Source organism: Mobula birostris, chromosome 6 (genome assembly GCF_030028105.1).
Source record: "Mobula birostris isolate sMobBir1 chromosome 6, sMobBir1.hap1, whole genome shotgun sequence".
Lineage (NCBI taxonomy): Eukaryota > Metazoa > Chordata > Chondrichthyes > Myliobatiformes > Myliobatidae > Mobula > Mobula birostris.
The window spans coordinates 167,896,016-167,922,579 of NC_092375.1; the positions used below are offsets into that span (position 1 = coordinate 167,896,016).

General features: G+C 39.1%; 1 protein-coding gene across 7 annotated transcripts in view; it reads left to right on the plus strand.

Annotated features, from left to right (window-relative positions):
- atf2 (activating transcription factor 2) overlaps window positions 1–26,564 on the plus strand; it is a 147,565-nt gene that overhangs the window by 79,149 nt on the left and 41,852 nt on the right. For all 7 annotated transcript variants that reach the window (XM_072261828.1, XM_072261830.1, XM_072261829.1 and 4 more), the window contains one exon: window positions 16,264–16,439. In XM_072261828.1, the coding sequence (XP_072117929.1) occupies window positions 16,264–16,439 (176 nt within the window). The remainder of the gene's footprint in view (window positions 1–16,263; window positions 16,440–26,564) is intronic.

Below are 26,564 nucleotides of genomic sequence, written 5' to 3' on the forward strand. Positions count from 1 at the left end.
ATCCCGGGACTTCACTGACCTCTGGCCGCCAACCAGAGGACTTGCTGACTTCACGGATCATTGTTCCTTGTTCTCTACATTCTACATTCTCAGGAATAGCTGGCCTCCAGTCTGGGAGTGCTCCATTCTGAATACTGAATACTGGTTCCTTTCCCTAACTCTCCATTTACTTCCCGTGATCCCTCATGCCCCTCACCCCTCTCCCTAAAACCTAACTTGACCTCGAACTTCCTGTGCTGTCCCCAGAAATCACCCCTCTGAACCTAATATCTAAGACTGAGCCACAAATATGGTGGATGTTTGCAACCCGGCACCCTCTTGCCATCGTGTGAGGCGTCAGTGGGGTAAATGGTGAGCAGTTTCAAGTTCCTGGGCATCAGCATCTCAGAGGGATCTATTTTGGGCTCACCGTATTGATGTAATCACAATGGAGGCACACCAGCAGCGATACTTCATTAGAAGTCTAAGAAAATTTGATATATCACCAAAGACTAGTAAATTTCTACAGATTTACTATGGAGAGCATTCTGAGTGGTTGCCTCACCATCTGGTATGGAAGTGCCAATATACAAGACCCTAAGAGGGTTCAGGGTTATAGACTTAGCCAGATCCTTCTTGGGCAAAGGCTTCCCTATCGTTGATGTCATCTTCCAAAGGAGGTGCCTCAAGAAGCCGCATCTGTCATTAAAGATTGTCAGCATCTGGGACATGCTCTCCTCTCAATACTACCATCAGAGAGGAGGTACAGAAGCCTAAAGAGCAATTTTCAATGATTTAGGAACAGTTTCTTCCTCTCTGTCATCAGGTTTATGAATGGTCCTTGAACGCTCCCTTGTTATTCCTTTTTTCTTGCACTATCTTTGTAATTTATAGGTATTTGTCTGTGTCACAAACATATTTCACATCATATGGGTTTCACATGTTAGAATGTTCTTAATTTGCCTGAATGCTGCTGCAGCTCCAATGACACAAGTTTGATTCTGTCCAGGAATCAGCACCCCATCCAAACCAAGTGTGCCTTAACTACAGTGTTAACATCTGCAAAAGGCAGGGTTGTTGAACTCTGCTACTCTTCCACCTCCCAAATACAAGACTTCTACCACCAAGACGGAGCCAGAGCATGGAAGTACCAACATTTCCAAGTGACTATCATCCTGATTTGGAAATGCATTGCTGTTCCTTCACCCACATAATTTAAACTCTATAAGTTAAGATCATGCCATAGAGAAGAACTACCGTGGTTTAAGGAGGTGCTCACCAGCATCTTCCAGTAGCGATTTGGGATGGGGAATAAATGGTAGCATTGCCAGTAACCCCTATATTTAAAAAAAAGAATTAAATAAATCTGTCAAGTGCTCTACTAAGTTTTGAAAACAAACCTGGCTCAAAGCATTATACACTACTGGCATTCCCTTTTGACGTTGTAGCTCTGTTCACAGGAAGCTTTTGCCGTCAAATTATTGTGACCTGTATATCAAATATTTGGGATAATATGCCATTGAGGTTGAACAATAGAGATAAAAGTTCAAAGAAGATTGAAAAGCTTTTGGATTGGGAAGTGAAAGAGGTGGCAAGAAGCTAGTATAATGTAGTAGAAGCTGGTGCTGATTAGCTGCTAACAAGGCAATGATTCAATTTAAAGACCAAGATCAAATGTTTCAATTAAAAATTTTAGTGACTGGAAGCTGCTTTAGGTCAGCGTACGTGAAATCTCAAGTGAACAGTGTCTATGATATTTGCAATAGTGTTAGAAAAACTTGTGCTTACAACCTAAAGAGAAAGTGAGCTAACTTCTGGAATATGATTCAGAATTTTATTTTAAAGATAATTTGTTTTTAACATTGATTTTTGTAAAGGAAATAAGTTTATCATTTAATATCCAAAGTGTAATTCTTTGTTAAAAAATTACTATGAAGCCATTAGAGTAATACTAAGAACCTGTAAATTTTGCTGCTAAGTGAAGTAAGATGCATACTTATTTATTTTTGGTATGCATATATCAATAGCAAGTCCAGTATTTACTGTCCTCAAGATGGTGGTAGGAACCTGGTATCATGAACTACTGCAGTTCTTCCAGTGAAGATACTCCTATTGGGTAGGATCTTACCAGAATTGATTCCAGCACTAGTGAAGGATAAAATGATCTTAACCTACTCGTACTCAAGCTAGAAGGCAGGGGTTCCATTCAAATTCTGAAATAGTCCAGTGCATGTAAGCAGTAACTATGATTTATATTTATTGAATATCAGAAAAAGTATTTTCCAATTATACCTATGCTTTCCTGGCTGATCTATCTTTCACTGTTGTAAGCACAAGCTCATTTAATACTATTGCAAATATCATAGACACTGTTCACTTGGGATTTCACGTACGCTGACCTAAAGCAGCTTCCAGTCACTAAAATTTTTAATTGAAACATTTGATCCTGGACTTCAAATTGAATCATTGCCTTGTCACCAGCTAATCAGCATTAGCTTTCGATATGTTATACTACCTTCTTGCCACCTCTTTCACTTCCCAATCCACAATGTGATCCTGGCATGTCATTTCCTCTGAGCTTTAAAATGCACTTTTTTGCCAAACATTTGCTCCCTGTGCTTTTGCTTAACATTGTATTTACAACTCTACAAAGATGTTAGTAACCAATTTCTATGATTAAAGTTTCAATACAGTAACAGTGATTTTCAAATGTTATATGATTTGTGTTGGTTCAAATCAAGATTTTTTAAAAATTGCAGCAATAGCTGAAGTGTAAGAATATCTTGATCTACACTTCCTCTTCACGTATCACCATCAAAATAATGAACTGGGGCTTCATCTCGTTGCTATTTGAGTGACTTCACTATTTACAAAATAGCATAACAACAGACGAACTATGTTTCAATTTCATGTAAAATGATATTTGTACTGTATAGCTTACATTATAATAAGGGACTACTTTATGTTTTAGTAATACGTCATTGCATGTGCTATTAGGCGTATATTAATCTGTATGTGTGTGTGTCAAGTTCGGACTCTACCAGTAAAGATCCATGAAACTTAGTTCCCTTCTCCAGTGTTTTTATTAATAATATAGTTGTGCAAACAGGCCACATACACAACAGTGTTTATTTCCAAGATCTGATTAAGTGTTGCATTTATATATGGTGAATCATATAAACTTCCAGTGCATTTTATTTAGTTTGCAATAAATAATTTTATACTGAAATTTAAAAGAAGTACTTCAGAGATGGCTCACACAAATCAAGCTTCCAGCCTTCTGGCCACCAATTTATTCCTTAAGTACATAAAAAAGGATGGCATTTTTACTGTTGTTTCTCCAAATATAAATATTTCTGCTATTTCTGCCCTGGTACTGACAGTTCATGCATAATACCAGGTGACCTGTGATGCACATTCATAATTAGAAATGTGCTCAATTATTCAGAAGATACTGCAATATCATTACTGTTATCTTGCTTTGTGTATTTGTATAAATATATTGTACATTTTTTCTTAATCAAGGAAGTGGATTTGTTAAAAATATTTAACCATTACCGTTGAACTGTGTTGAGATTCACTATGATTTCTTCAGAACTTGCATTGTGGTGTTTGATTAATGAAGATCAAAGTCAATTTCTGAACATTGTATGTTCATGCTCGCTTTTTGTGGAAATGTACAGATCTTTCTGCATTGCAGAGCTTTGCTATCTTGTGCCTTTAAGAATTTTGTAAAATTTTCCTCTCAAAATGAACAATTTTATATTTACCCTATGCATGGCCAGATCTTCATCTACTCAGGATATCTGTATCCTTTTGCAGCTACTGTGTTGTACTCTTTTAGATTATACTCTCCTTTCTGCCTTTGTGGTATCACCAAATTTAGTAACCATTATTGCCTTCAGGTAAGGCATTATAGTTTGTATAAACAAAGTTTTTAAAGTTTCGTTGATAATGATCTGGAATTTAAAAAGAAACTAAATTTAATGATTATGACAATGAAGCTGATTGTCATAAAAAATCCATTTGGCACTGTAGCGGCAAAACCAAACCAAACCAAAATAAAACAGTCCAGTAGCCTGTGACATACCCCCAGATTGCTCCAAAAGTCAAATCCTTTATTAGCAATTAGCAAACGTACAACCTTAAGGGATGAAACTGAAGCATACCCAAGTGTAAGCTAAGCATTATTCAGTGGTCAAAAGATATGACCTCCTCCGTTCTCAAGCTACAAACTGCCACGAAATAAGCAAGAACCACGCAACTTATTCCCTTCACTTTTACCACACCTGCCCATTCATGTGACTAGTTACCATAATAAACATAATAAATGCATAGCACAGAATACAAAACAGATATAGAACAGATGCATAGCTCCTAAATTCCAGCCCCCTAATTACAACTACATGCCAACAAGACACACGAGATATGAAATCTCAACATTTACACAAATGGCCTCCTTTGGTAAGCAGACTGTTCTGGATTGTGATCTCCTGACAAGTCAGCTTGCTCCTCTTGACTGCATTCGAATTGCTGCTGCCAAAGCTCATTCAAGCGCAAAATTGAAGTCCCATTTACTGTCAGCTCTGGCTGAGCATAGTCTCTTCAACCACCCCAGTCTCCTTTCAGTGGTCCATCAACAGTCCAACCCAGCATTGTTCTGCTTGCATAGGGTCCATCATCAACACTGTGAATCACTTGTAATCGCTGTAGTGCCTTAGGTCATTCACCTCTACCAGAAGTTCAATTTCCAGCAAATAAATATGCTTCCGGTGAGCCCATCCCTTAAAATCTCTCTGATGAGAATATTCCCTTTGTAGACAGGCATACCTTCCTATGTATACATGTTAAGTAGTTCACAATAGTTTTCACTATCTAAACCAGCCACTTCCGATCCTGAATTGACATAGCTACAACGACCTCTTGACCCATTGTGCATAAGAAAATGTGTGTTCCTTTTCCTGTCAGCTTGAGCTTGTTCATAAGGTTCACTGTGTGGAACACTGCTGTACTTCCTTGATTCAGGAAAGCATAAGTAACCACTGTCTTGTTACTCTTCTTAGACTTCACCTGAACTGGAATTGTAGGAAGTTTTCAATCATGATCACCAACCCCTAGAAGACCATTAGATATCAGGATGATACTGGCTGCTGTGTTTGCTTCACTCATAGCTTGTTTTGAATTTGCACCCTTTTCATCAGCTCCGGGCTCAATTTCAGCCTCACTTTCCATAGTAGTCATTGTAATGGCAAAGCTGCTTCCTTTAGCTTGAGAATGAATTTGTGATCTAGTTTTGTTCACACCTTTACTTACTGCCTGCAAAGTAGCATTGCAATTTTTTTTTTACTAACACTAGGTGTGTAGCAATCTTTACTTGTCTTTCAATAAAATCAACAATGTCCGTGAAAGTAACCTTATGCCTTGTGCCTTTCTTGCAGTTTATAGACCAATGATCTCTATTTTTCTTCCAAGTTTATTGCGCAATTTATTCACAACAATCCTCATATTAGCAGGTGTATCCAACTCACCAACGTTGTGCACGTCTGCCATGCCATTGTAACAGCCTCTAAGAAAAGGACTGTAATCTTGAGGAGCTTTCATGTTTTTTTATATGTTTTGATATGTAGACCACAGCAATTTTGTGCTCATCACCAAAATATTCCTTCAGTAAAGCTTGGGCCATTATATATCCTTTCTCCATGCTACCCAGCTGGTGACTTTTGACAAGCTCTCTAGGGTAACCTCAGTGAACTGTTAGAGAAAATAAAGATGGCCACCACAATTATCTGTCTTACATTCAGTGCTACTCTTGAAAGCCCTCATAAATGAATGGTACTGCAATGGATTGCCTTCGAAGATTTGAAGCTCTCTTTCAGGCAGAGATGCAATGTGTTGTTGTTGCATCACTGTGCTTGTTATTTCCTTTCATGTCCTTATTGCCTCCAGCGTGGCATTTAGACTTCCATCATCTGAAACACAAGTGTCATCGTACCATAAATCGATGTCCTCAGAAGCACCTTGTGCTGTTGGAAATGCATAGGTTCAAAGTGCCTCCTTGGTACAGACTGAGAGTGAACACCTTGAATTACCCCTTGGGGTTCAAACTCATGGTTCACAGACATTTGTTTCTCAAATATGTCCACATTGATATCGAGTATGCTGGATTTTCTCTGTTCCATGTCAACATAGGAACTCTCACCAGAGAACTGCTCTGTGGGTGCACGTTTAGTACCTACAGCACTTGAAGCCCATAGCACTTTAACTCTGGCCATCTTGACTGCAATTTCTTGCTGCATTTTAAGCTGCCTGTTGTTCCTGGCTTCTTCAAAGGTGTTCTTCCCGTTCTTCCTGGTCTCTTCAAACCTGTTCCATTTTTTTCTTCCTGGTGTCTTGTGTATAACTCAGCTAGATCAGGCTCTATTCTAATGCATACCAATGTGGTATCAGACACGCAGGTTACTTTGCTAGCAATAGAACATGTTTCATACAGATTAGAAAATTAGATGCGTCATCATCAGCTTATACATCGTCCTGTAACTCATCACCTTTATACGTAGTCACAGCCTGTTCTTTGGCTTTGTAAGTATTTTTATTTTGTCCAACAAACTGTCCTTCAACTTCGCATGTTTGTTTAATTTCTCTGAGTCTCGGCTTCAAAGTCACTACTTCCAGCTGGAGTCATGTTGTTTTCCAAGTGCGCAAACCAGACAGAACAACGGCAAACTCAGTTCAGCTTTCAGTGATGGAAGCAATTCAAGGCTTCAGCTTTTCAACAGAATCAAGTGGTCTAACTCTTCAGGCAAACACCACTGTACAGCTTTTCAGGCCAACCCCACTGGACACAGCAATGCTGACTCTTCAAAACTGTTTCAAACTGAAACACACATCATGAATCAACTAGAGGTCATTACTCGCCACAAGCTGCTCCAGACTCCGATGCTCCTATATGCACAGACATGGATGAATGTTTGTTTGGTATAACTGTCAAAAACTAATGGTTGACAAAATATAGTGGCAAAACCAAAGCAAAACAATTGCTGCTAGCTTGTGATTGCTATGGAGTTGTTATACTTGCATGATGCACCCCCAGCTCCAATTATTGCAACAGTAGTTGAATCCTTTATTAGCAATTAACAAATATACAATCTTGAAGCGATGAAACTTAAGTATACCCAAGTGTAAGCTAAGCATTGCTGACAGTCAGCAAAAGATACGACTTCCACCAGTCCCAAGCTGCAAACTGCCACAAAATACAAGAATATTTAACTTAGTCCCTTTGCTTTTACTAGACCCCTTACTCATGTGACTAGTTATAATAAACATAACAGACATGCAACACAGAATACAAAGCAGATAGAGAACAGATCGATGGCTCTGTCAAGTACTCTTTTCAAACAAAAAAGCCAGTTAGTCCTTTAGTGTACTCCAGGAGAGGATATCTGTACCTTACCTGGTCTGGACTATATGTGACTCAGGGGTTCTCAAGCTGGGGTGCACAGACCCCTCAGTTATTGATAGGGGTCTTTGGCATAAAATAGGTTGGGAACCCTTGTTCTAAGCCTTTTGCAATTTGATGGCTATTAATCCCATGCAACACACACACAATGCTGGTGGATCGCAGCAGGCCAGGCAGCATCTCATGCAGCAGTTTAGCAATCCACTCAATTTTATCATAACCATTACAAAAAGAATCCAAAGAGACACACAATTCGGTGAAGAAAAATAGGCTTGCAGGAAATTTTAAAAACTGCAGATTTTGGAAATTTAAGTTTTAAATTAGTAGAGCTGTCTCAGAGACATGTCAAGCAACGTCCTCAAAGTCATACTTGAATTATACCTTGCAGGCAACATGCCAGACTCATTCACAGTTCCTGATTATGATCTGTCTCAGTGACACACAATAACATACAGGTGTGATGGCTAAATCCTTAGAGTCCTCAACATTGATTTCAGAACCCATGAAGTCTTATGGGCAAGGCAGTCTCTTCCTGATTATCACCTGATATCCTGATTCATCTGGTGAATCACTGCTCTCCCATGTTGAACATTACTTAGAAGAAACACTGAAAGTAGCAAGGGAACAGAACGGTTTAGTATCATCAACACTGATCAAGCTACCAGATTGGATCTGCAACAAATAGAGGAGCAATCATTGTGATATATGAACCTCCGTAGCTCAGCAGTCTGCCTGTTACAGATGCATTTTCCATCACACCTCTGACTGGAGTGACCAAAGGCTACTCTCCGTCAAGTAGGCTATCCTAAAATGGGTAAGCTCGGTAGCAGAACACATTCTCTCACTCAGTACTACAGTTAATCCAGTGATCAATCTTAGCACAATGAAAGTAAGTGAGCACGCAGGGAGCAGTACTAGTATTACCCAAAAATGGGATGCCAGTCTGGAGAAACTGCTACAGTACATGTGTGTACCAAACATCTTAACAAGTTGCATTAGAGAGACTTAAGTGATCCTGTAAGCATCAATTTAAAGCACAACCTTGATAGCACATCTTGTTGTGAAATAGTGGTTGACAGTTAAACAGCTGATAGGAGGAGGCGGCAAGAGTTTTTCTTTCTCAGTGACTAGGTTCCAGTGAATGTGTGCTAGACAAGTGCTGAAGCATTCAGGGTGTTCAGCTTGAAGTGCTGAATGGATAATTCATCCTAGCTTCCTCCTAATAACTCTGCCCATGCAAGTATGTGTTATAAAGAGATGAGTGAGAGAAATGAATACATTGAGGCTACAAATCTAGATAACTGTACAAGAACCAAACCCAGCTGTATTGCCAGGATGTTCCAGTAATTTTGCATCTACCTGAAAAAGTAGAAAATTGCCTGGGTTACCTGTAAAACAAACCAAGACAAAACTAATGAAACTAATCACTGCCCAAATGGTCTACCCTCAGCCAGCAGGTGTGTTTAGTGGTGCTTAAAAGACAGCACTAATTTTAATAGCCCCCTACTCATTTATTTCACCATGCTGTGGGGCTCATCACAGCCTTGGCCAAAACATTAACCGAGGGGCAGTGTTCTGGAGGTGATAATTGAGTGACTTCCCTTGATAGCAAGGCAGCACTTGACTGATGGTGGCATGAAGGAGACTGAGCATTCAGGGAAAGCATTCTAGTCATTGCTGTTATACCTTGCACAAAGGAACATGGTAATTGGAGATCAATCATCTCAACCCAGTGTATACCTGCAGAATTACCCTAAAGCAGTGTCCTAGGGCTAGCATATTCAGCTGTTTCATCAGTGACCTCTGTCATAAGGTCAGCGATGGGGGTGTTTGCTGATGACTGAACAATCTGCAACTCATCAGCAAGTGAATTGCACGGAGCAAGAAGAAAACCACATTTAGGCATTGGTTGGTAGGTGGCAACTAACATTTGCATCACAGTAGTACCAGGATATTTTGACTCCAAAAAGGAACTTAGATTGAGTGAGAAGACTTGACAACTGGAGTTAAATGTAGGAAAGTATGAGGTCATGCACGTCTGTAAGAATCAAAAGGCAGATTATTACTTAAGTTGAAAGAGACTGCAAATGAGTGAAGTACAGAGAGATTTGTATGCATGAATCACATAAAATTAGCAGACAAATGCAGCAAGTAGTTATGAATCAAATGTGAATATCTGGAATTCTATATCCCATAGAGTTGTGGAAGCTGGATCATTAGGAATACTCAGACTGTGGGGAGACAATGTATTAATAGATCAGGGAATTGAGGTCTCTAGGAATATAACAATAAATTTCATGCCATCTGAAGTATATTGGGCATGACCACATTGAATGACAGGAAAAGCTTAAGGCGCCATTTGTCCTACCCCCTGCTCCTACTTTCTCATGTTCTTGACATTGGCATTACCAACTAGAAAATATCTAATCATCTTCTCTTGATCTGCAGCAGCATTATCCTTTCTATCAATACCCTGACTTTTCAGTTGTAGAAAACTCTTAAGTTGTTTGAAGTCACAAAAATGATAGTTATGAGATTTTGTGACCAATCATCTCAACCCCACAATACCATGGTTTGAGTTTTCCCTTGCAGTATCAGAGACCCACTTCCTTTCAGTTCCTGGCCTTTGTTGTAAGAAGAGGGGATGGCCACTGATGATTGTTGTGTTCAATTTAATTTGCATTTCCTCCAATAACAAAGCACTCTATGCACAAATGCTGGAAGGCTTGAATGGTATTTAGACTTAATAATTAATAAAATTAATAGACAAATTTGTATGATACATGTGCAGGTAATGATATTTTTATGAGGGATTAAATATGCCTCTTTGGCATTTAGTGGTGTTGCTATTGCTGTATCTCCCACTGTCAATGTTCTGAAATTATACTGTCCCTGAGTGAAAATAATGGAGCTCCCACTCTGGTAATACTTTGCCACTTGACACCAGAAATTTAAAAATCCACATTCTCAAACAACAGAGGATAGGTATCAAAATATTGGCCATACAGGCAAGGCAAAAATCCTACAAATGAATAGCAAGAAATAATGAACACAGCATCGTGTATCTATTTGAGGGGAAGCTAGTTTGAGAACTTGGAGAGCAGATAAGGAGTTTGTTACTAAATTGTGTGATTTAGTGAATTAATCAGGATTGTGATATACATATTAAATGGTCACAGCAATATTCAGTCAAATTTTATATTTTGAAAAGATTTTTGGGTGTACAATACTTACTGTCCCAAAGTTATTGAAAACATGTACTATGTTCTACCTGACATGCATGCTTTCCACATGTTTTATTGTATGTTATTTAATGAACTTCCAGTAAATAAATCAATACTTCATGTAGAAAATATGCATTGTACATTTACAGTGCTATTTTCATCAGGTTTGATGAGCTTCTCGTGAAATTTATAGTAATGAGACTGGGATGTGTTTATTGTGTGGTTTTAATGGCTTTAAAATGGATGGACCACAAACCTTGGTTCAGCAAAGCGATGCTATATATCTTTAAATATATGTGAAATGTATATTAAAATTGATCATTGTATCCTATTAACAACTTGAACTCATGGTCTCCATTGACTACTTCAAAATCTGTTCAGTGTTACCATCTATATTAACAGCCTTGCATGGGATGTGCACTAGACATCATGAATTCAAATCCCATTATAAAAAGTCTGAAACTAAATTTAATAAATCTGGTAATTTATGGATCAGCACCAAGAAAAGTTACTCCCACTGAACCTTGATTACTGTAAAAACCCAACTGATTTTCAGATGTCCTTCGGGGAAAGGAATTAGCCACCTTTATCCACTCTGGCCTGCACATACCACTGCTCCCATGATAGTATGTTCTCTGAAATGCTCTTAGAAGATTCAGTCAAGAGATTTGGGGCTGGTGCATAAAAATGGTGCTGAATTGAAAAAGCAGCAATGATGTTACTGAATGGAGAGGCCATTCGCCATTCCTCATAGAGCCATAGAGGGCTAACAGCTCAGAAACAGGCCTTTTGGGCTAACTCTGCTAGAGTAATATCAACCCACACCTGAATCATACCCTCCATACTCCTGTCCATATACTTACCCAAACATCTCTTACATGTTGAAATTAAACTTCTATCCACCACTTCCCTGGCAGCCCCTGCCACACCCACGCAACCCTCTGAATGAAGAAGATCCGCTGTAGATTCCCCTTAAATACTTCACCTTTCATCCTTAACCTATGACTTTGAGTTCCAGTTTCACACAAACTCAGTGGAAAAAAAACCTTGCATTAACCCTATATATAAGCCATTATAATTTTGTATATAATAATTTTGTTTCTATTTCCTAAGTTCTTAATTCACTCAGTAAGCAGCTCAGTTTTTATAATATCCTCTGAACTGGCCTCATAAGCTACTCACTTGTAAACAATTCACATCCTGTCCAGAAAACTATCAACCACATTTCTGTTGGCAATGTTCACATTCTTTGCAACAGGATTATTGTAAATTTTTGATGAAAGATTTTCTTCAGCTGATTCAGCAGCAAAAGTGATCAATAAATAAATGCCAACCTTGATTATCAGATTGCTTCATGGGGAAAAAAATGTTGTTTCCCAATCCCTATCAAATTAAAGCATAAATAAAACTAGCTAATGTAACAGCTGATCATGCGCTTAATACTGATAACATTGCCCATTTAATACTGCTAACATAGCTATGATTCAAATCTTTCTGTATAGGGCCAGCTGCTGCACTTGTGGACTCCTTGCCCCATTCCTCCAAAGTCATTTTTGATGGATTAGGAACTATAGAGGCATGAGGTGGGAACTGACCAAAGTTTGATTGGAAGGCGCACTAGCAGGGATGACGGTAGGGCAGCAATGGCTGGAGGTTTTGGGAGTAATTTGGAAGGCATAGGGGTTGGATCATTTCAAAGAACTAGAAGCATTCTAAAGGGAGGATGAGGCGACCGTAACTGACAAGGGAAGTCAAAGACAGCTTAAAAGCAAAAGAGAGGGCATAAAATATAGCAAAACATAATCGTAAGCTAGATGATTGGAAAGCTTTTAAAAACAAGAAAAAGGCAACTAAAGAAACCATAATAGGAGGAAAGATGAAATATTCAGGTAAACTAGCCAATTATATAAAGAGGATACAAAAGTTTTTATATTTAAAAGAGTAAAACAGAGGCCAAAGTGGATATTGGATCACTGGAAAATGATGCTGAAGAGGTAGTAATACTTAACAAACAAATGGTGGACGAACTACTCAATTATCTTGTGTCAGATTTCACTGGAAGACACCAGCAGACTGTCAAAACTTTGATAGTGTCAGGGCAGAAGACAGTATAGTCATTATTACTAAATAATGAAAGGTATGAAAGAAGATAAGTCACCTGAACCAGATAGACTCCACCCCTGGATTCTGAAGGAGGTGTCTGAAGAGATTGTAGAGGTATTACTGGTGATCTTTTAAGAATAACTTGATTCTGGAATGGTTCTGGAGGACTGGAAAATCACAAATGTCAGTCAACTCTTTAAGAAGTGAGGGAGGCAAAAGACAGGAATTTATAGACCAGTTAGCCTGCCTTCGATGGTTGTCAAGCTGTTAAAGTCCATCATAAAGATGAAGTTTCAAAGCCTTAGAACATCCAAATAGACGGACCTCAGCTTGGTTTCCTTAAGGAGAAATCTTACTTGACAAATCTGTTGGAAGTCTTTGAGGAAATAACAGGGCATAGACAAAAGGACGGTCATCGGATGTTGGTTAGTTGAATTTCCAGAAGGCCTTTGACAGGTGCCGCAAATAAGACTGCTAAACAAGATGGTAGCCCATGATATTACAGGGAAGCTACTAGCATGGACAGAAGGCTGACAGGTAGAAGGCAAAAAGTGGAATAAAGGGGACCTTTTCTGGTTGGCTGTTGGTGACTTGTGGTGTTTGACAGGGGTTGGCAATGGGTCCACTACTTTCAAACTATATGTTAAAGATCTAAGTGATGGAATTCATGGCTTTGTGATGAACTTTGCAAATAATACAGAGATGGGTGGAGGGACAGTTAGTGCTGAGGAAGAAGGGAATCTGCAAGATTTGGACAGATTAGGAGAATGCAGATAAAATACCGTGTAGGGAAGTGTGTGGTCATGCACTTTGGTAGAAGGTATAAAGGCATAGACTACTTTCCAAACAGTCAACAAAGTTAGAAAACGGGAGTATAAAGGGACCTTGGAGTCTTCGTGCAGGATTCCCTAAAGATTAGCTTGCATGTTGAAGTTGCTAGTAAGGAAAGTAATACAATGTTAGCATTCATTTCCAGAGAACTAGAATATAAAAGCAAAGATGTATTGCTGAGGCTTTATAAGGCATTGTTCAGACCACATTCGGAGCATTTTGTGCCCTGTATCCAAGAAAGGATGGGCTAGCATTAGGGTACAGATGAGGTTTACGAGAAAAATCCTGGAATGAAAATTAATATATGAGGAGAGTTTGATGGCTCGGCCTATACTTGCTGGAGTTTAGAAGAATGGGAAGGGGAGGGTGGTGGTTTTTTTATTGAAAGACCTAGCTAGATTTATGTGTTGAGGGTGTTTTCAATAGTGGGAGAGTTTAAAACCAAGGACACAGCCTCAGAATAGAAAGACATCCCTTTAGAACAGAGATGAGGAGGAATTTCTTTAGCCAGGGTGGTGCATCCAAGAAATACATTGCCACAGGTGGCTGTGGAGGCCAAGCCATTGGGTATATTTAAAGGCAACACACATAAAAAATGCTGGTGAACACAGCAGGCCAGGCAGCATCTATAGGAAGAGGTACAGTTGACGTTTCAGACCGAGGCCCTTCATCAGGACCAGCATTTTTTATGTGTGTTGCTTGAATTTCCATCTTCTGCAGATTTCCTCGTGTTTGGGTATATTTAGGTTGCTAGGTCCTTGATTAGTAAAGTTACAGGGAGAAGGCAGGAGAATAGGGTTAACAGGAAAATAAATCCTCATGATCTAATGGCAGAACAGACATAATGCGCTGAATGGCCTAATTTTGATGGTCTTATGGAAAGTCGTCATCGCTTGTAACACTGACCTATGTTTATTCTTCACCTCTAGACTCTGGGGTGGCTGTCAGTAACTAGAACAACAAATTAGTTACGTAGGTAACCTAAAAGAAGTCCACCTACAAAACCCAGAGAGTCTTTAACTGACAGCAAAGCCCCTCCACCAATAAAGAAGATAAGGTTTTTAAATATTTCTGGAATATTGAATGTGTTCGCTCCTACAGACCTCAAATCCCTATTTTAAAAAAGGATCAAAAACTAGATGCTTCTGGCACAAGAATTGAGAACAATGCTGATAAATCTCAGCAAGATCCTGTTCTACCTCTGGGCCTAGACCCAATAAGGAGACCTGGGTCTTGGACAGAATTGCTTGTGAAATCTACAGCTGTAAATGCTAATTCTGTTCCTATTTTAAAGCCATTAATTATGTTTTTATTCTATTTTATAAATTTATTTGCACACATTTATGCAAATTTATGCTATTATACACTGCTGCTCATCATGCAAAAAAATTGCTATTTCAGACTATATCAGTAAAATCCACTTTTAAGTACGTCAGCTTAAGGATGCAAGATGAGATTCAACTATAGCTGATAGAAAGTTAAAGAAAGATTATATTAGTTTAGGAAAGTAAAACTAGAAATTGGCCATGTCCAGATCGGCAGCAAATCCTTTCCTATATAAAAATAAATAATGAAAATTCTGATAAACTTAAACAAAGGTGACATCTACTCTGTCGACATCTCATTGAGAATTTTCATTCCCCTTTACAGTAGCTTCACCTATTCCCATCTCATCCTGAAAACCCACTGAGATCCTGCACATCTTCACTCTTATCCGTGATATTAGTGACTCCATCATTTATGGTCATGCCTTTAGTTGCCTGGCCCTTGCCTTTGGAATCTGTTTCCTCAATTAATTTTCCTTTTTGTCAAAAATGGTCTTTAAAATTTACCTGTAGTCCTATTTGGAGCTTAATGCCTATACTGCTGAGAATGACTTGGTTTGTTATTACAATAAAAGGGCTATCTGTTGAATAAGTTCTTCATATCCGAAAACAAAATGTTAGTACAAGCTTATGTTCAGCTCAAAGGTAATTATGAAAGTTCTTTACTCACAAGTTAAAATGGGCCATGCTGAAAAATAGTGTATTTAAAAAGATCTCATGTTTTTATGAGCAGAGGACCCTCTCACCTTCTCAGAGGATCCCCCTTAAGCACTGAGTGTCTTTATTAGTTTAGAGATCATACAATAAATGGGATTGGGACTATGCAAACAGTCACCAGACCATGGATATTGGTATTGTAACTGTAATTACCCAAATGGAGTGAACAAAAGCATTGGTAAACTGAGCCATGGTCGGTGGAGATTAGAGGGAAAATTTACACTTCACACACCATCCCAACCCACCCTTACAAATCTACAAGAAAACCTTAATTCCCTATCTCCAGTCTCCTCCCCCCCTTCACCTGCCCACCTCCATTCTATGTTACTTCTTTCTCATTCTGCCATATTCCTATTTTTATTCTTAGCCCTCCTCCCCGCCCTTTATCCTGTTCCTTTGTCTCATTCGATACCCTCTTCCTACCAATCACTCCAATGCCCTGCACCCTTTTCTGATATCAATCATCAGGAATTAATGGACCTGAAAACACATTGTGTTACAGAAGATGAAACTTCCCATCCTGTATCAAGCCATTAAAAACAACGCAGAGAGTTGCTAAGATTATTAAATTCAACTCTTTCAGTACTTGTAAATATCTAGTTAATGTCATTTTGGCATTTTGGTACAGGATGTCCCATTACAACAGACAACACAAACTGTATCAACAATTCGTCCAGCATCATTGCAAGTCCCCAATGTGCTCCTTGCAAATTCAGAAACTGGTGCTGTCATACAACAAGCTTTGCCCTCTCCAACCTCTACTTCTGTCATCACACAGGCTCCACCAACAAACAGAAACATAGTGTAAGTATTGAGATGACCTATTTTATTACATTGTTTTAGATGCATAAATAATAGCTTGATAAGACACTGGTAATTGTGACTTCAACATCTGATTGTCCCAAAAATAAAGCAGTCCTAGAATGCTGCTTTTGGTGGAACAAATTTATCAAATGTGGGCCTCACAAATTAAATGAGATTTTAAAAAATGCAAATGTTGAAATTTTGATATGAAAATAGAAACTAGCCAGTTAAAATTAGTAAGTAGAGTGTTTCTTTCTTGTCAGAAAGTTTTGATTTAGTATTCATTGCAGATACATCTGGCCCTTGTAAAGGAATGCTGCATTGCCAGAGGTTTGACATTTTGGGGAATCCTTAATGCACTATTTTCCCTGTTTATTGAAATAGATACAAAACACTATTTAGCACTATTTTCCTAAAGGCAGGCATTGTTTTGGTAACCACCACCAATCTTTAATCTAACATGCCAAACATTGGTTATTCATTTCATTTGTCATTTGTGGGATCTCAATATATTAAATTTAACTACTAGGTTCGTATTGGAATGCACTTTGCAGTTTCAGTGACAGTGAAACTGGAAATATTTGCCATCATTACACCATAGAAATGTCCACCATCTTAGAGTCTCTTCTCATGCTTAGCTTAGAGAAATCACAAAGTTGGTGTCAGTGATTCAACACTCACACACAGACCCATTCCACTATAATCAAAAGGATATCAATTGAAATTAGGAAATTTTTAAGAATATGTGAATTATTTCCATTGTTTGTAATGTTTTGCTACTGAACTCTGTAAGCTTTAAGCCATAATTACTGTTTACCTTGCTGGTCCTACAAAAACTAATTATGTCCATTGCCAATCCTGAACCTACATGTATTAACACTTAATAGATCTTTTATTGTTATTTTTAAATACTTTGATTTTTCTGCACCTAGCTTAAACCTATATGCATGCTCTAATGTTTTAGTATTCTGTAAAATGTCTAAGATAAATGCTAAAAACAAATGCATTTTCCATCCTGGTTCATGGTCTATGAGATTTCTATAGTATGAATGACACCTGCAATGAAAATTATTTTAAAATTCGTTGTGATCTTTTCTCATTCAGCTCAGGATATTTGCATATGCATTTGCAAACAAAGACACCGCATGCGTGATCAAAGAAACAAGAAAACAGTTTATTAGAGCAATCACAAATGCAATACAGTAAGAAAAACAATGACTACATTAGTAGCAGCACAGAAATCAAAATAATACTTATCCACTAAACAAGCAGATCTCTGCAATGTCGTAGAGCGCTACAAATCTGACAATCTTTCACTCAGTCCTCTGTCTCTTTCTTTCTCTCTGTGTCTGTGTCTGTCTGTCTGTCTCTCTTTCTATATATATTTAAATAAATTCTCTCAACGTACTTGTCCCTATCTTCTCCAGCTCTTAGCACCAGCACCAGTCATAACCTAGTTGAAGACAAAGCTGCTCCTTTTTTATACCCTTTAAGATTCCTTCAAAGCATAACATAATTATCATCCTTGTACTTTTCCATCCGTTGGTGATACCAGCTGCACCCCTTTATCTCTTAAGACCTTCAGCCCAGACACACAATATGGGGAAAAGGATACAGCAGGTCTATAAGAAGGAAAACATTCACCACCGGTGTGTCATCATCCAGCATTTGCATTCAAAATAGAGACAAAACATTAGTCAGTTATAGGGAAAGCAGAGCATTACCACATTCCAACCTGATACCATTTTGTCTTCAAACTTTCATTTTATTTTGGCATGTAATAAGGAGGAATCACAATTAACTCTATCACCACTGTTGACCACATAGGTTGCTTTTGCAATGATACTTTAAAGCAACCACAACAATGAAGGAACCTCGTCAAAAGATCTCTATGTCTTTATGAGCAACTTTCTTTGAGATCAGAATCCCTGATCACTAAACAGGTTGCTCATAAAGATAAGGAAAACCTGGCCATGGCTACAATGTTTTAAGCATAAAACATTATTGTGAGATCTATGGTCCTAATAATATTTTAATGGTACTTTAACTGAATTTCTGGATAATGTATATTATGGATATATTATTAGAGTCATAGTGTCATAGAAAAGTACAACACAGAAACAGGCCCTTCAACCCATGTAGTCCATACTGACAACATTTAAACTGCCTACTCCCATCGACCTGCACCGGGACCATATCCCTCCATACTTCTACCATCCATGTACCTTTCCAAACTTGGCTTAAGCATTGAAATTGAGCTTGCATGGACCACTTATGCTGGCAGTTTGTTTCGCATTCCCACAACTTCTGAGTGAAGAAGTTTCCCCTCATACCCTTTTTACCCTTATTCCATGACCTCTGGTTGTAGTCCTACCCATCCTCAGTTGAAAAACCTTATCTATACCCCCTCATAATTTTGGATACCTTTATCAAATCTCCTCTCAATTTTTTACGTTCTAAGGAATAAAGTTCCAACCTATTCAACCTTCCCTTATTACTCAAGTCTCCAGACCCAGTAACATCCTTGTAAATTTTCTCTGTACTCTTTCAACCTTATTTATATCTTTCCTGTAGGTAGGTGACCAAAACTGCACAGAATACTCCAAATTAGACCTCACCAAAGTCTTCTACAACTTCAACGTGACATTCCCATCTCCAATGTGCCAAAAACTTTCTTTACAATTATATCTACCTGTGATGCCACATTCAACAAATTATGGACCTATATATTCGCAGATCCGATTTTTCCTGCTACACTGCTCAATGCCCTAACGTTCACTGTGTAAGACCTACCTTGGCTGGTCCTGTGCAACAGCTCACACTTGTTTGCATTTGTTTCCTCCTTCCATTTTTCCAGCTAGTCCAGATTCTTCTGTAAGCCATGATAGCCTTGCTCGCTGTCCCCAATCTTGGTGCCATCTGCAAATTTGCTGATCCAATTAACCACATTATCATTCAGAAAATTGATATAGATGAGAAATAACGAAGGACCCAGCATCGATCCCTGTAGCACTCCACTAGTCAGAGGCCTCCAGTCAGAGAGGCAAACATCTGCTACCACTCTCTGGCTTTTCCCACAAAGCTAATGTCTAATCCAATTTACTACCTTCATCCAGTTTCTTGGTAACTTCCTCAAAAAACTCTACAAGATTGGTTGGAGAAGACCTACCACACACAAAACCATGCTGACTATCCTTAATTAGTCCATGTCTATCCAAATGCTTATATATCTGGTCCCTTAGAATACTTTCTAATAACTTTCCCACATCTGATGTCAGGCTCACTGGCCTATAACTTCCTGATTTATGTTAAGAGCCTTTTTTTAAAAAAAAGCAGAACAACATTGGCTACCCACCAATCATCTGGTACCTCTCCTGTCGCTAAGGATGATTTAAATATCTCTGTTAGGGCCCTAGCAGATTTTGCACTTGCCTCCCGTAGGGTCTGAGGGAACACCTTGTCGGGCCTTGGGCTTTATCCATCTGCATTTGCTTCAGGATAGCAAACACCTCCTCCTCCGTAATCTGTATAGGGTGCATCATGAAGTTGATGCTACTTTGCCTCACTTCTATAAACTCTGTGTCCATTTGATGAGTGAATGCAGATACAAAAAAAAATTATTTAGGATCTCCCCTTCCCCCCCCCCAATCTCTTTTGGTTCCAGACATGGATTACCATTTTTCTCGTTCAGAGGACCAGTTTTATCCCTTGCAACTATTTTGCTCTGAACATATCTGTAGAATCCTTGGGATTCTCCTTCACCTTGCCTGCTAGGGCAACCTCATGCCTTCTTTTAGCCCTCCTGATTTCTTTCTTATGTGTTCTCTTGCATTTCTTATACTCCATAAGCACCTCATTTGTTCCTACCAACATATAACTGATATGCACCTGTTTTTCCCCTCTTAACTAGGGCCTCAATAGCTGTTGAAAACCAAGGTTCCCTATGCTTATTACTTTTCCTTTTATTCTGACAGGCACATACTAGCTTTGTACTCTCAAAATTTCATTTTTGAACACCTCCCACTTACAAAGTACACCTTTGCCAGAAAGCAGGTTGTCCCAGTCCACACTTGATAGCATCAAAATTGGCCTTTCTCCAATTTAGAATCTCAACCTCAAGACCAGACTTATTTTTTGCATATTTACTTTGAAACTAATGGCATTGTGATCACTAGATGCAAAGTGTTTCCCTACACTACCTTGTGTCACATGTACTGTCATTCCCAAACAGGGAGATCAAATATCACACACTCTACGTATTGGAACTACTACGTACTGATTAAGAAAACATTCCTGAACACATCTTGTCTTTTTACAGTATGGGAGTCCTAGTCAATATGTGGAAAGTTAAAATCCTCTACTATAACAACTTTATGTTTCTTGCAACAGTCTCTGACTTCTCAACAAATTTGTTCTGCTAAATTCCTAGGACTGTTGGGTGGTCTGTAATATAGCCCCATTAACATGATCATACCTTTCTTATTTCTCAGTTCCACCCATAATGCCTCACTAGACAAACTCTCAAGTCTGTCCTGGCTGAGCAGTGCCATGACATTTTCTCTGACTAGTAACACCACCCCTTCTCCTTTAATCCCCCCGTTCTGTCATGTCTAAAACAAATATTCAGCTGCCAGTCCTGCCCCTCCTGCAACTAAGTCTCACTAATGGCTACAATATCATTATTCCAGTTGTTGATCCATGCCCTGAGCTCACCTGCCTTTCCTACGATACTAATTGTATTTGAAATACAGGCAGCTCAGGACACTAGTTGCACTGTGCTCAGCCTTTTGATTTCTGACTTAGTCTGAGGTCTTACTAACATCTGTCTCCACAACCTCTCCACTAACTGTCCTGGCACTCTGGTTCCCATCCCTCTGCAACTCTAGTTTAAACCCTACCATGCAGCATTAACAAACCTTCCTGCTACGATATTTGTCGCCCTCCAGTTCAGGTGCAAACTGTATCTTTTGTACAGGTCACCCTCCCTGGAAGCGAACCCAATGATCCAAAAATCTAATGCCCTTCCTCCTACACTAACTCCTTAGTCACCTGTTAAACTGTATAATCTTCCTATCTCTGGCCTCACTAGCACATGGCACAGGTAACAATCCTGAAATCAGAACCCTGGAGGTTTAACATAGCGCCTAACTCCCTGAACTACCTACGCAGAACCTCGTTGCTCTTCCTACCAATGTCATTGTTACCTACATGGACCACGACCTCTGGCTGTTCACCCTCCCACTTAAGTATGCTGAGGACTCGATCCAAGACCCTGGCACCCGGGAGGCAACATCTAGGAATCTCCTTCTCGTCCACAGAACCTTAACTAACAAATCCACTCACCAGAGCTCACCTCTTCTTCCCCCTTCCCTTTTTCGAATCGCAAAGTCAGGCTCAGTGCCAGAGACCTGAAGGCTGTGACTTTCCTCTGCTAGGTCATTCTCCCCCTGCCCCCACCATATAGTATCGAATGTGCCAAACCTGTTGTTGTGAGGGATGGCTGCAGGGGTACTCTGCACTGGCTCCTTAGCCCCTTTCCTTTTCCTGACTGTCACCTAGTTTCCTCTGTCCTACTCCTTGGGTGTAACTACCTATCTATATGTCCTATCACACCCTCAGCCTCCTGAATGATCTGGAGTTCATCCAGTTCCAGCTCCAACTCCTTAATGCAGATTGTTAGAAGCTGCAGCTGGATGCAGTTGGAGGTGTGGTTGTCAGGGACACCGGAGGTTCTCTGCCTTCCCACCTCCTGCAAGAGGAGCATTCCACTATCCTGCCAAGTATCTCTGAGCAAATGTAAAGAAAGGGCGGAAAAAAAATTACCTACAGCGTTTTTTGGCCTTCTCTGACTGAAGCCTCTTCCGCGCTGAAGTTTCAAAGAGCTAGAGCCTTAAAATGTACACCTTAACTCTATCTACTCCAACGGTGGCCGCTCTGCTTGCCTCCACCTTACTTTAAATTATTCTTGCTAATCAATCCCGAACGATGATTGGCCGCTGCTCAAAGCTCCAAAACTGCCGCGGGTTGCTGCCTTTTCTACTCGATCAGCGAACCTGAGTGAACTATGTTTTCTCAGGCTTCTGATCCCTCTGATCGGCCGCTGCTCAAAGCTCCAAAACTGCCGCGAGTCGCTGCCTTTTCTACTCGATCAGCGAATCTAAGTGAACTATGTTTTCTCAGGCTTCTGATCTCTCTGATCGGCCGCTGCTCAAAGCTCCAAAATAGTCGCGAGACGCTGTTTTTTCTATTCGATCCGTGAACCTAAGTGAACTACGTTAGTAATCCAGAGACATATTTGCATCCTACCACACTAGATAGGGCCTTCATATTCATTTAATTAAATAAATAAATAAATATAGAATTAAAAAACTAATACAGGTTGAGTACCCCTTATACAAAATTTCAAAATCTGTTAATCTCCAAAATCTGGATTTTTTTGGAGCAACAAAGGGAAAATTCCAGAAGGTGCTGGAAGGGTTTCCAGGCAATGTGCAGGTCTCTACATCACAGACAGTTTGAGAAGTGACCTCACATATGGAATGAAGAGAAGTTAATGAAAAATAGAAAAGCGTTGCATAAAGCGAAAAATGAAGATCTCAGTCGTGTATTGAAAGAGTGGATTCGTCAGTGTCAGAGTGAGCGTATGCCACTTAACAGTATGTTGATCATGAAACATGCAAAAATCTATCACAACAAATTGAAAATTGAAGGTAGTTGTGAATATTCATCAGATTGGTTGGAAGAAATTTAAGGAAAGTCATGGCATTAAATTTTTCAAATTTTAAAGATGAAACATCTGCTGATAACGAAGCAGCAGAGAAATTCAATGATGAGTTTCCAAAAATCACTGCTGATGAAAATCTAACACCAGAACATCTACAAAGCTAATTGTTTTTGTATCTTGCAAAAGACCTAAAAAAAAGTAAAATATAAATACAGTGTGCTGTAACCTTTTAATCAAAACATGACATTACAGATGGAGACTGAAAGCCTGCCCTTGTTTGTTTAACAGCTGATTCAGGTATTCTCCCGATACTGCTGTGCTGCTTTTGTTACCCTGCACACATTATATTTTCATTACATTAATGGTATGGAATAATTTTTACTGTTAGGTACATATATGTGATGAACAAGTGTAAGACAAAGACTGCTTACCAGTAGCACATAAATTCAGAGTCAGAAAAGATGGCAATGACAAGCTGTCTCATTATATATTCCAAAATCCAAAACACTTCCAGCCCTAAGCGTTTCAGATTAGGGGGTACTCAATCTGTATCATTAATTGTAACCAGATTGCCCTTAATACCTATCTCATTCATTCATGTCCTTCAAGAAGGGAAACCAGACCTTTACCAAATAGTAAATTTGTCCAGGGTGTTACTGCTGACTGATAGAAATCTGATTGAGTCTCAACTGGTGTCTGAAGTGACATCTCAAGCCACCCAGTTGTACTCAACCAGTTCAATATTAATTAATAATAATTGCATAAAAGCAAATTACTGTTGAAAATTGAAATTCCAAAAAGATTGAATAAGATTTAGCGAGTAATTCTAATGTCATTTTTAACATAAAATCATATACACTGGGTATGCCAAAAACATTGCTACAACCAGCCCCATTGACTCTGAAAAATCCTTCTCATTGGCATTGGGACTGCCCCACAGCCAATCGTAGTAACAAAATGATATTTCAGATTCCTCCATCACCATTCCTGTTTCCATCCTGTCCACCTACAAGACAAAGGTAACTGCAGAACAGTATCATTGAGAGAGGATCTGGGAGTGCTCAACATAGACTATGGATAATCATTGGAATCTCCCAGCATCAGGCCAGACCTGAGAAAGTAAACCCGATGATTACTAACTTCCACCTTCCCTTAACTGATCAATTAGTACTTTTCCATTTTACAGTCACTTGGAAAATCAAAAAACAAAACTGTACTCTGGGTGAGGACATTTGTCCATTGTCAGCAGTTGCTTGGCAGCACCACCTTATATCTGAGCTGGTCAATTTTTGAAGACCATAATCCCAATGTCAAACATTAGAAATCTGATATTTTAGAAAAAAGGAAAGTCTGGAAATATTTCACAGATCAGGTGGCACCTGTGGAAAAATTGTTGTTTGCAAGTTGATGCCATGGTGATGAAACGTCATTGTCCTGAAACAACTTTCTTATTCTGAATGTATGCCCTGTAAGTAAAGACATCTCCATGAGGAAAAACAACTTCTCCTCATCTGCACTGTCAGTCCCCCTCAGAATCTTCCGTTTCAGTGAGATGATTTCTCATTTCTGTACTTCAATAAAAATCAGTGCACATGCTCAACCTTTAAATCAGCCAGTTTATTCAATGAATCAACCTAATATGCTTCTCTCACCTGTCTTCAATACATATAACCTTCCTTAAGTATGAAGGTCAAAACTATATACAGGACTCTAGACAGAAATGCATCAATACCTTGCTTTTCAGGCATGTTCTGTTAACAAAATGCAGGACTAATAAAATCTGACTACCTATGGTATCTGTAGGCTAGCAGCTCCATGATGAAAGGTGCTGTTCATAATTCTTACTCATTATTTTGCAAAAGAAGGCCCCTCAACTATTGTGTCCATGCTAGCTCAGCAGAGCAATCCCATTGGTTTCATTTTTCCTTTTTCCCTGTAGCTCTGCAAGCTATTTTGTCTGTCTTAATCTGCAACTACCCTTTGATTGTTTTACCTACAAAAGAGATAATTTGACAAAAGAGATAAATGACACATTCTCAAAGAACTTTGAGGATACAGTAGGGTCTTTTAAAAGACTCTTGGATAGGTACATGGAGCTTAGAAAAATAGAGAGCTATGGGTAACCCTAGGCAATTTCTAAAGTAAGTACATGTTCAGCACATCATTGTGGGCTGAATGACCTGTATTGTGCTGTAGGTTTTCTATGTTCTTTCTATTTCTAATTTTCTTACTCGTCCTCAGTATGGCATCTTACAAGTCACTCTTCTCTAGCCTGCATTAAAATCATAGTTCAAACATGGATGAAAAAAATCTAAATTTTGGAGGCAAGTGTGTAAATTCCCCAATGGTTGCTCAGGACAGTTTAAGCTTGAGGGGTGCATCAAGGAGGTTTTGTAAAATTGAAAGTAGTGGGAACCGGGGGATAATGTCTCAGGTCAAATTATCTTCAGTTGCTTCATTATTGACTTTCCTTTCACCTCGTGGAAGTGCTTGTCGATTGTCCTAGTGTTCAATTCTTTCCCAAATCCTTAGGTAATGAAACTGCAAATCTAGGGTTGGGCTGATAAGTGGCAATGAATGCTTCAGTAGTACACTTGCCAGACAATAGCTGTCTCCGTTAAAAAGGAGTTCTCTCATCTCCAGGAGATTTCAGTTCTCCCACCACCAAACCCTGGTCACCATTGATCAGAAACTGAAACTGAACCTGTTACAAAATACTGTGGATAGAACAGTTCAGAGACTGGGGACTCTGTAGTCGATAAATCACTTCCTAATACCCCCAAATCTTTCCATCATTTTCAGGGCAAGTCTGATGGAATCTTGTTCATTCGTATGCATGAATGCAGCTGCAACAACATTCAACGCGCTCAGTGTTATCCTAGAAAAAGAATGTATTTTATTGACACTCTATCCACAAACTTAAATATTTATTCCTTCCGCCACCAGTATGCAGTAATCAGTCACCAGTCACACTGCATTACAACATGCTTCTTGAATAGCATCTCTAGAACTTGCAACCTTAACATTTTCCCCCTAGGAGGGCAAGTTTACCTGGAACAAGACAACACCATCACCAGCTTTTACCCCTTTAAGTTCCACTTAGTCCTGCTTTGCAATTTATCCCTAAATTTTCATCATTGTTGAGTGAAAATCCTGGTACTCCCTCCCCATTAATTGCGTGTGAGTAGTTTCAACAGGTAGAATGCTGTGGGTGGTTTGAAGGTGGATATCACCAGCTTCTTGAAGAACATTAGGAACATGAAATAAATAGTTGCTTTTGTTTATTACTGTCCACGCCCCAAGAGAGAACAATAAAGATGTAAACTGTGGTTATTTTAATAATGCTTTTAATTCATTACTGGAAGTAGTACAAGAAGAAGCTAAAGATGTGAGTTGATGTA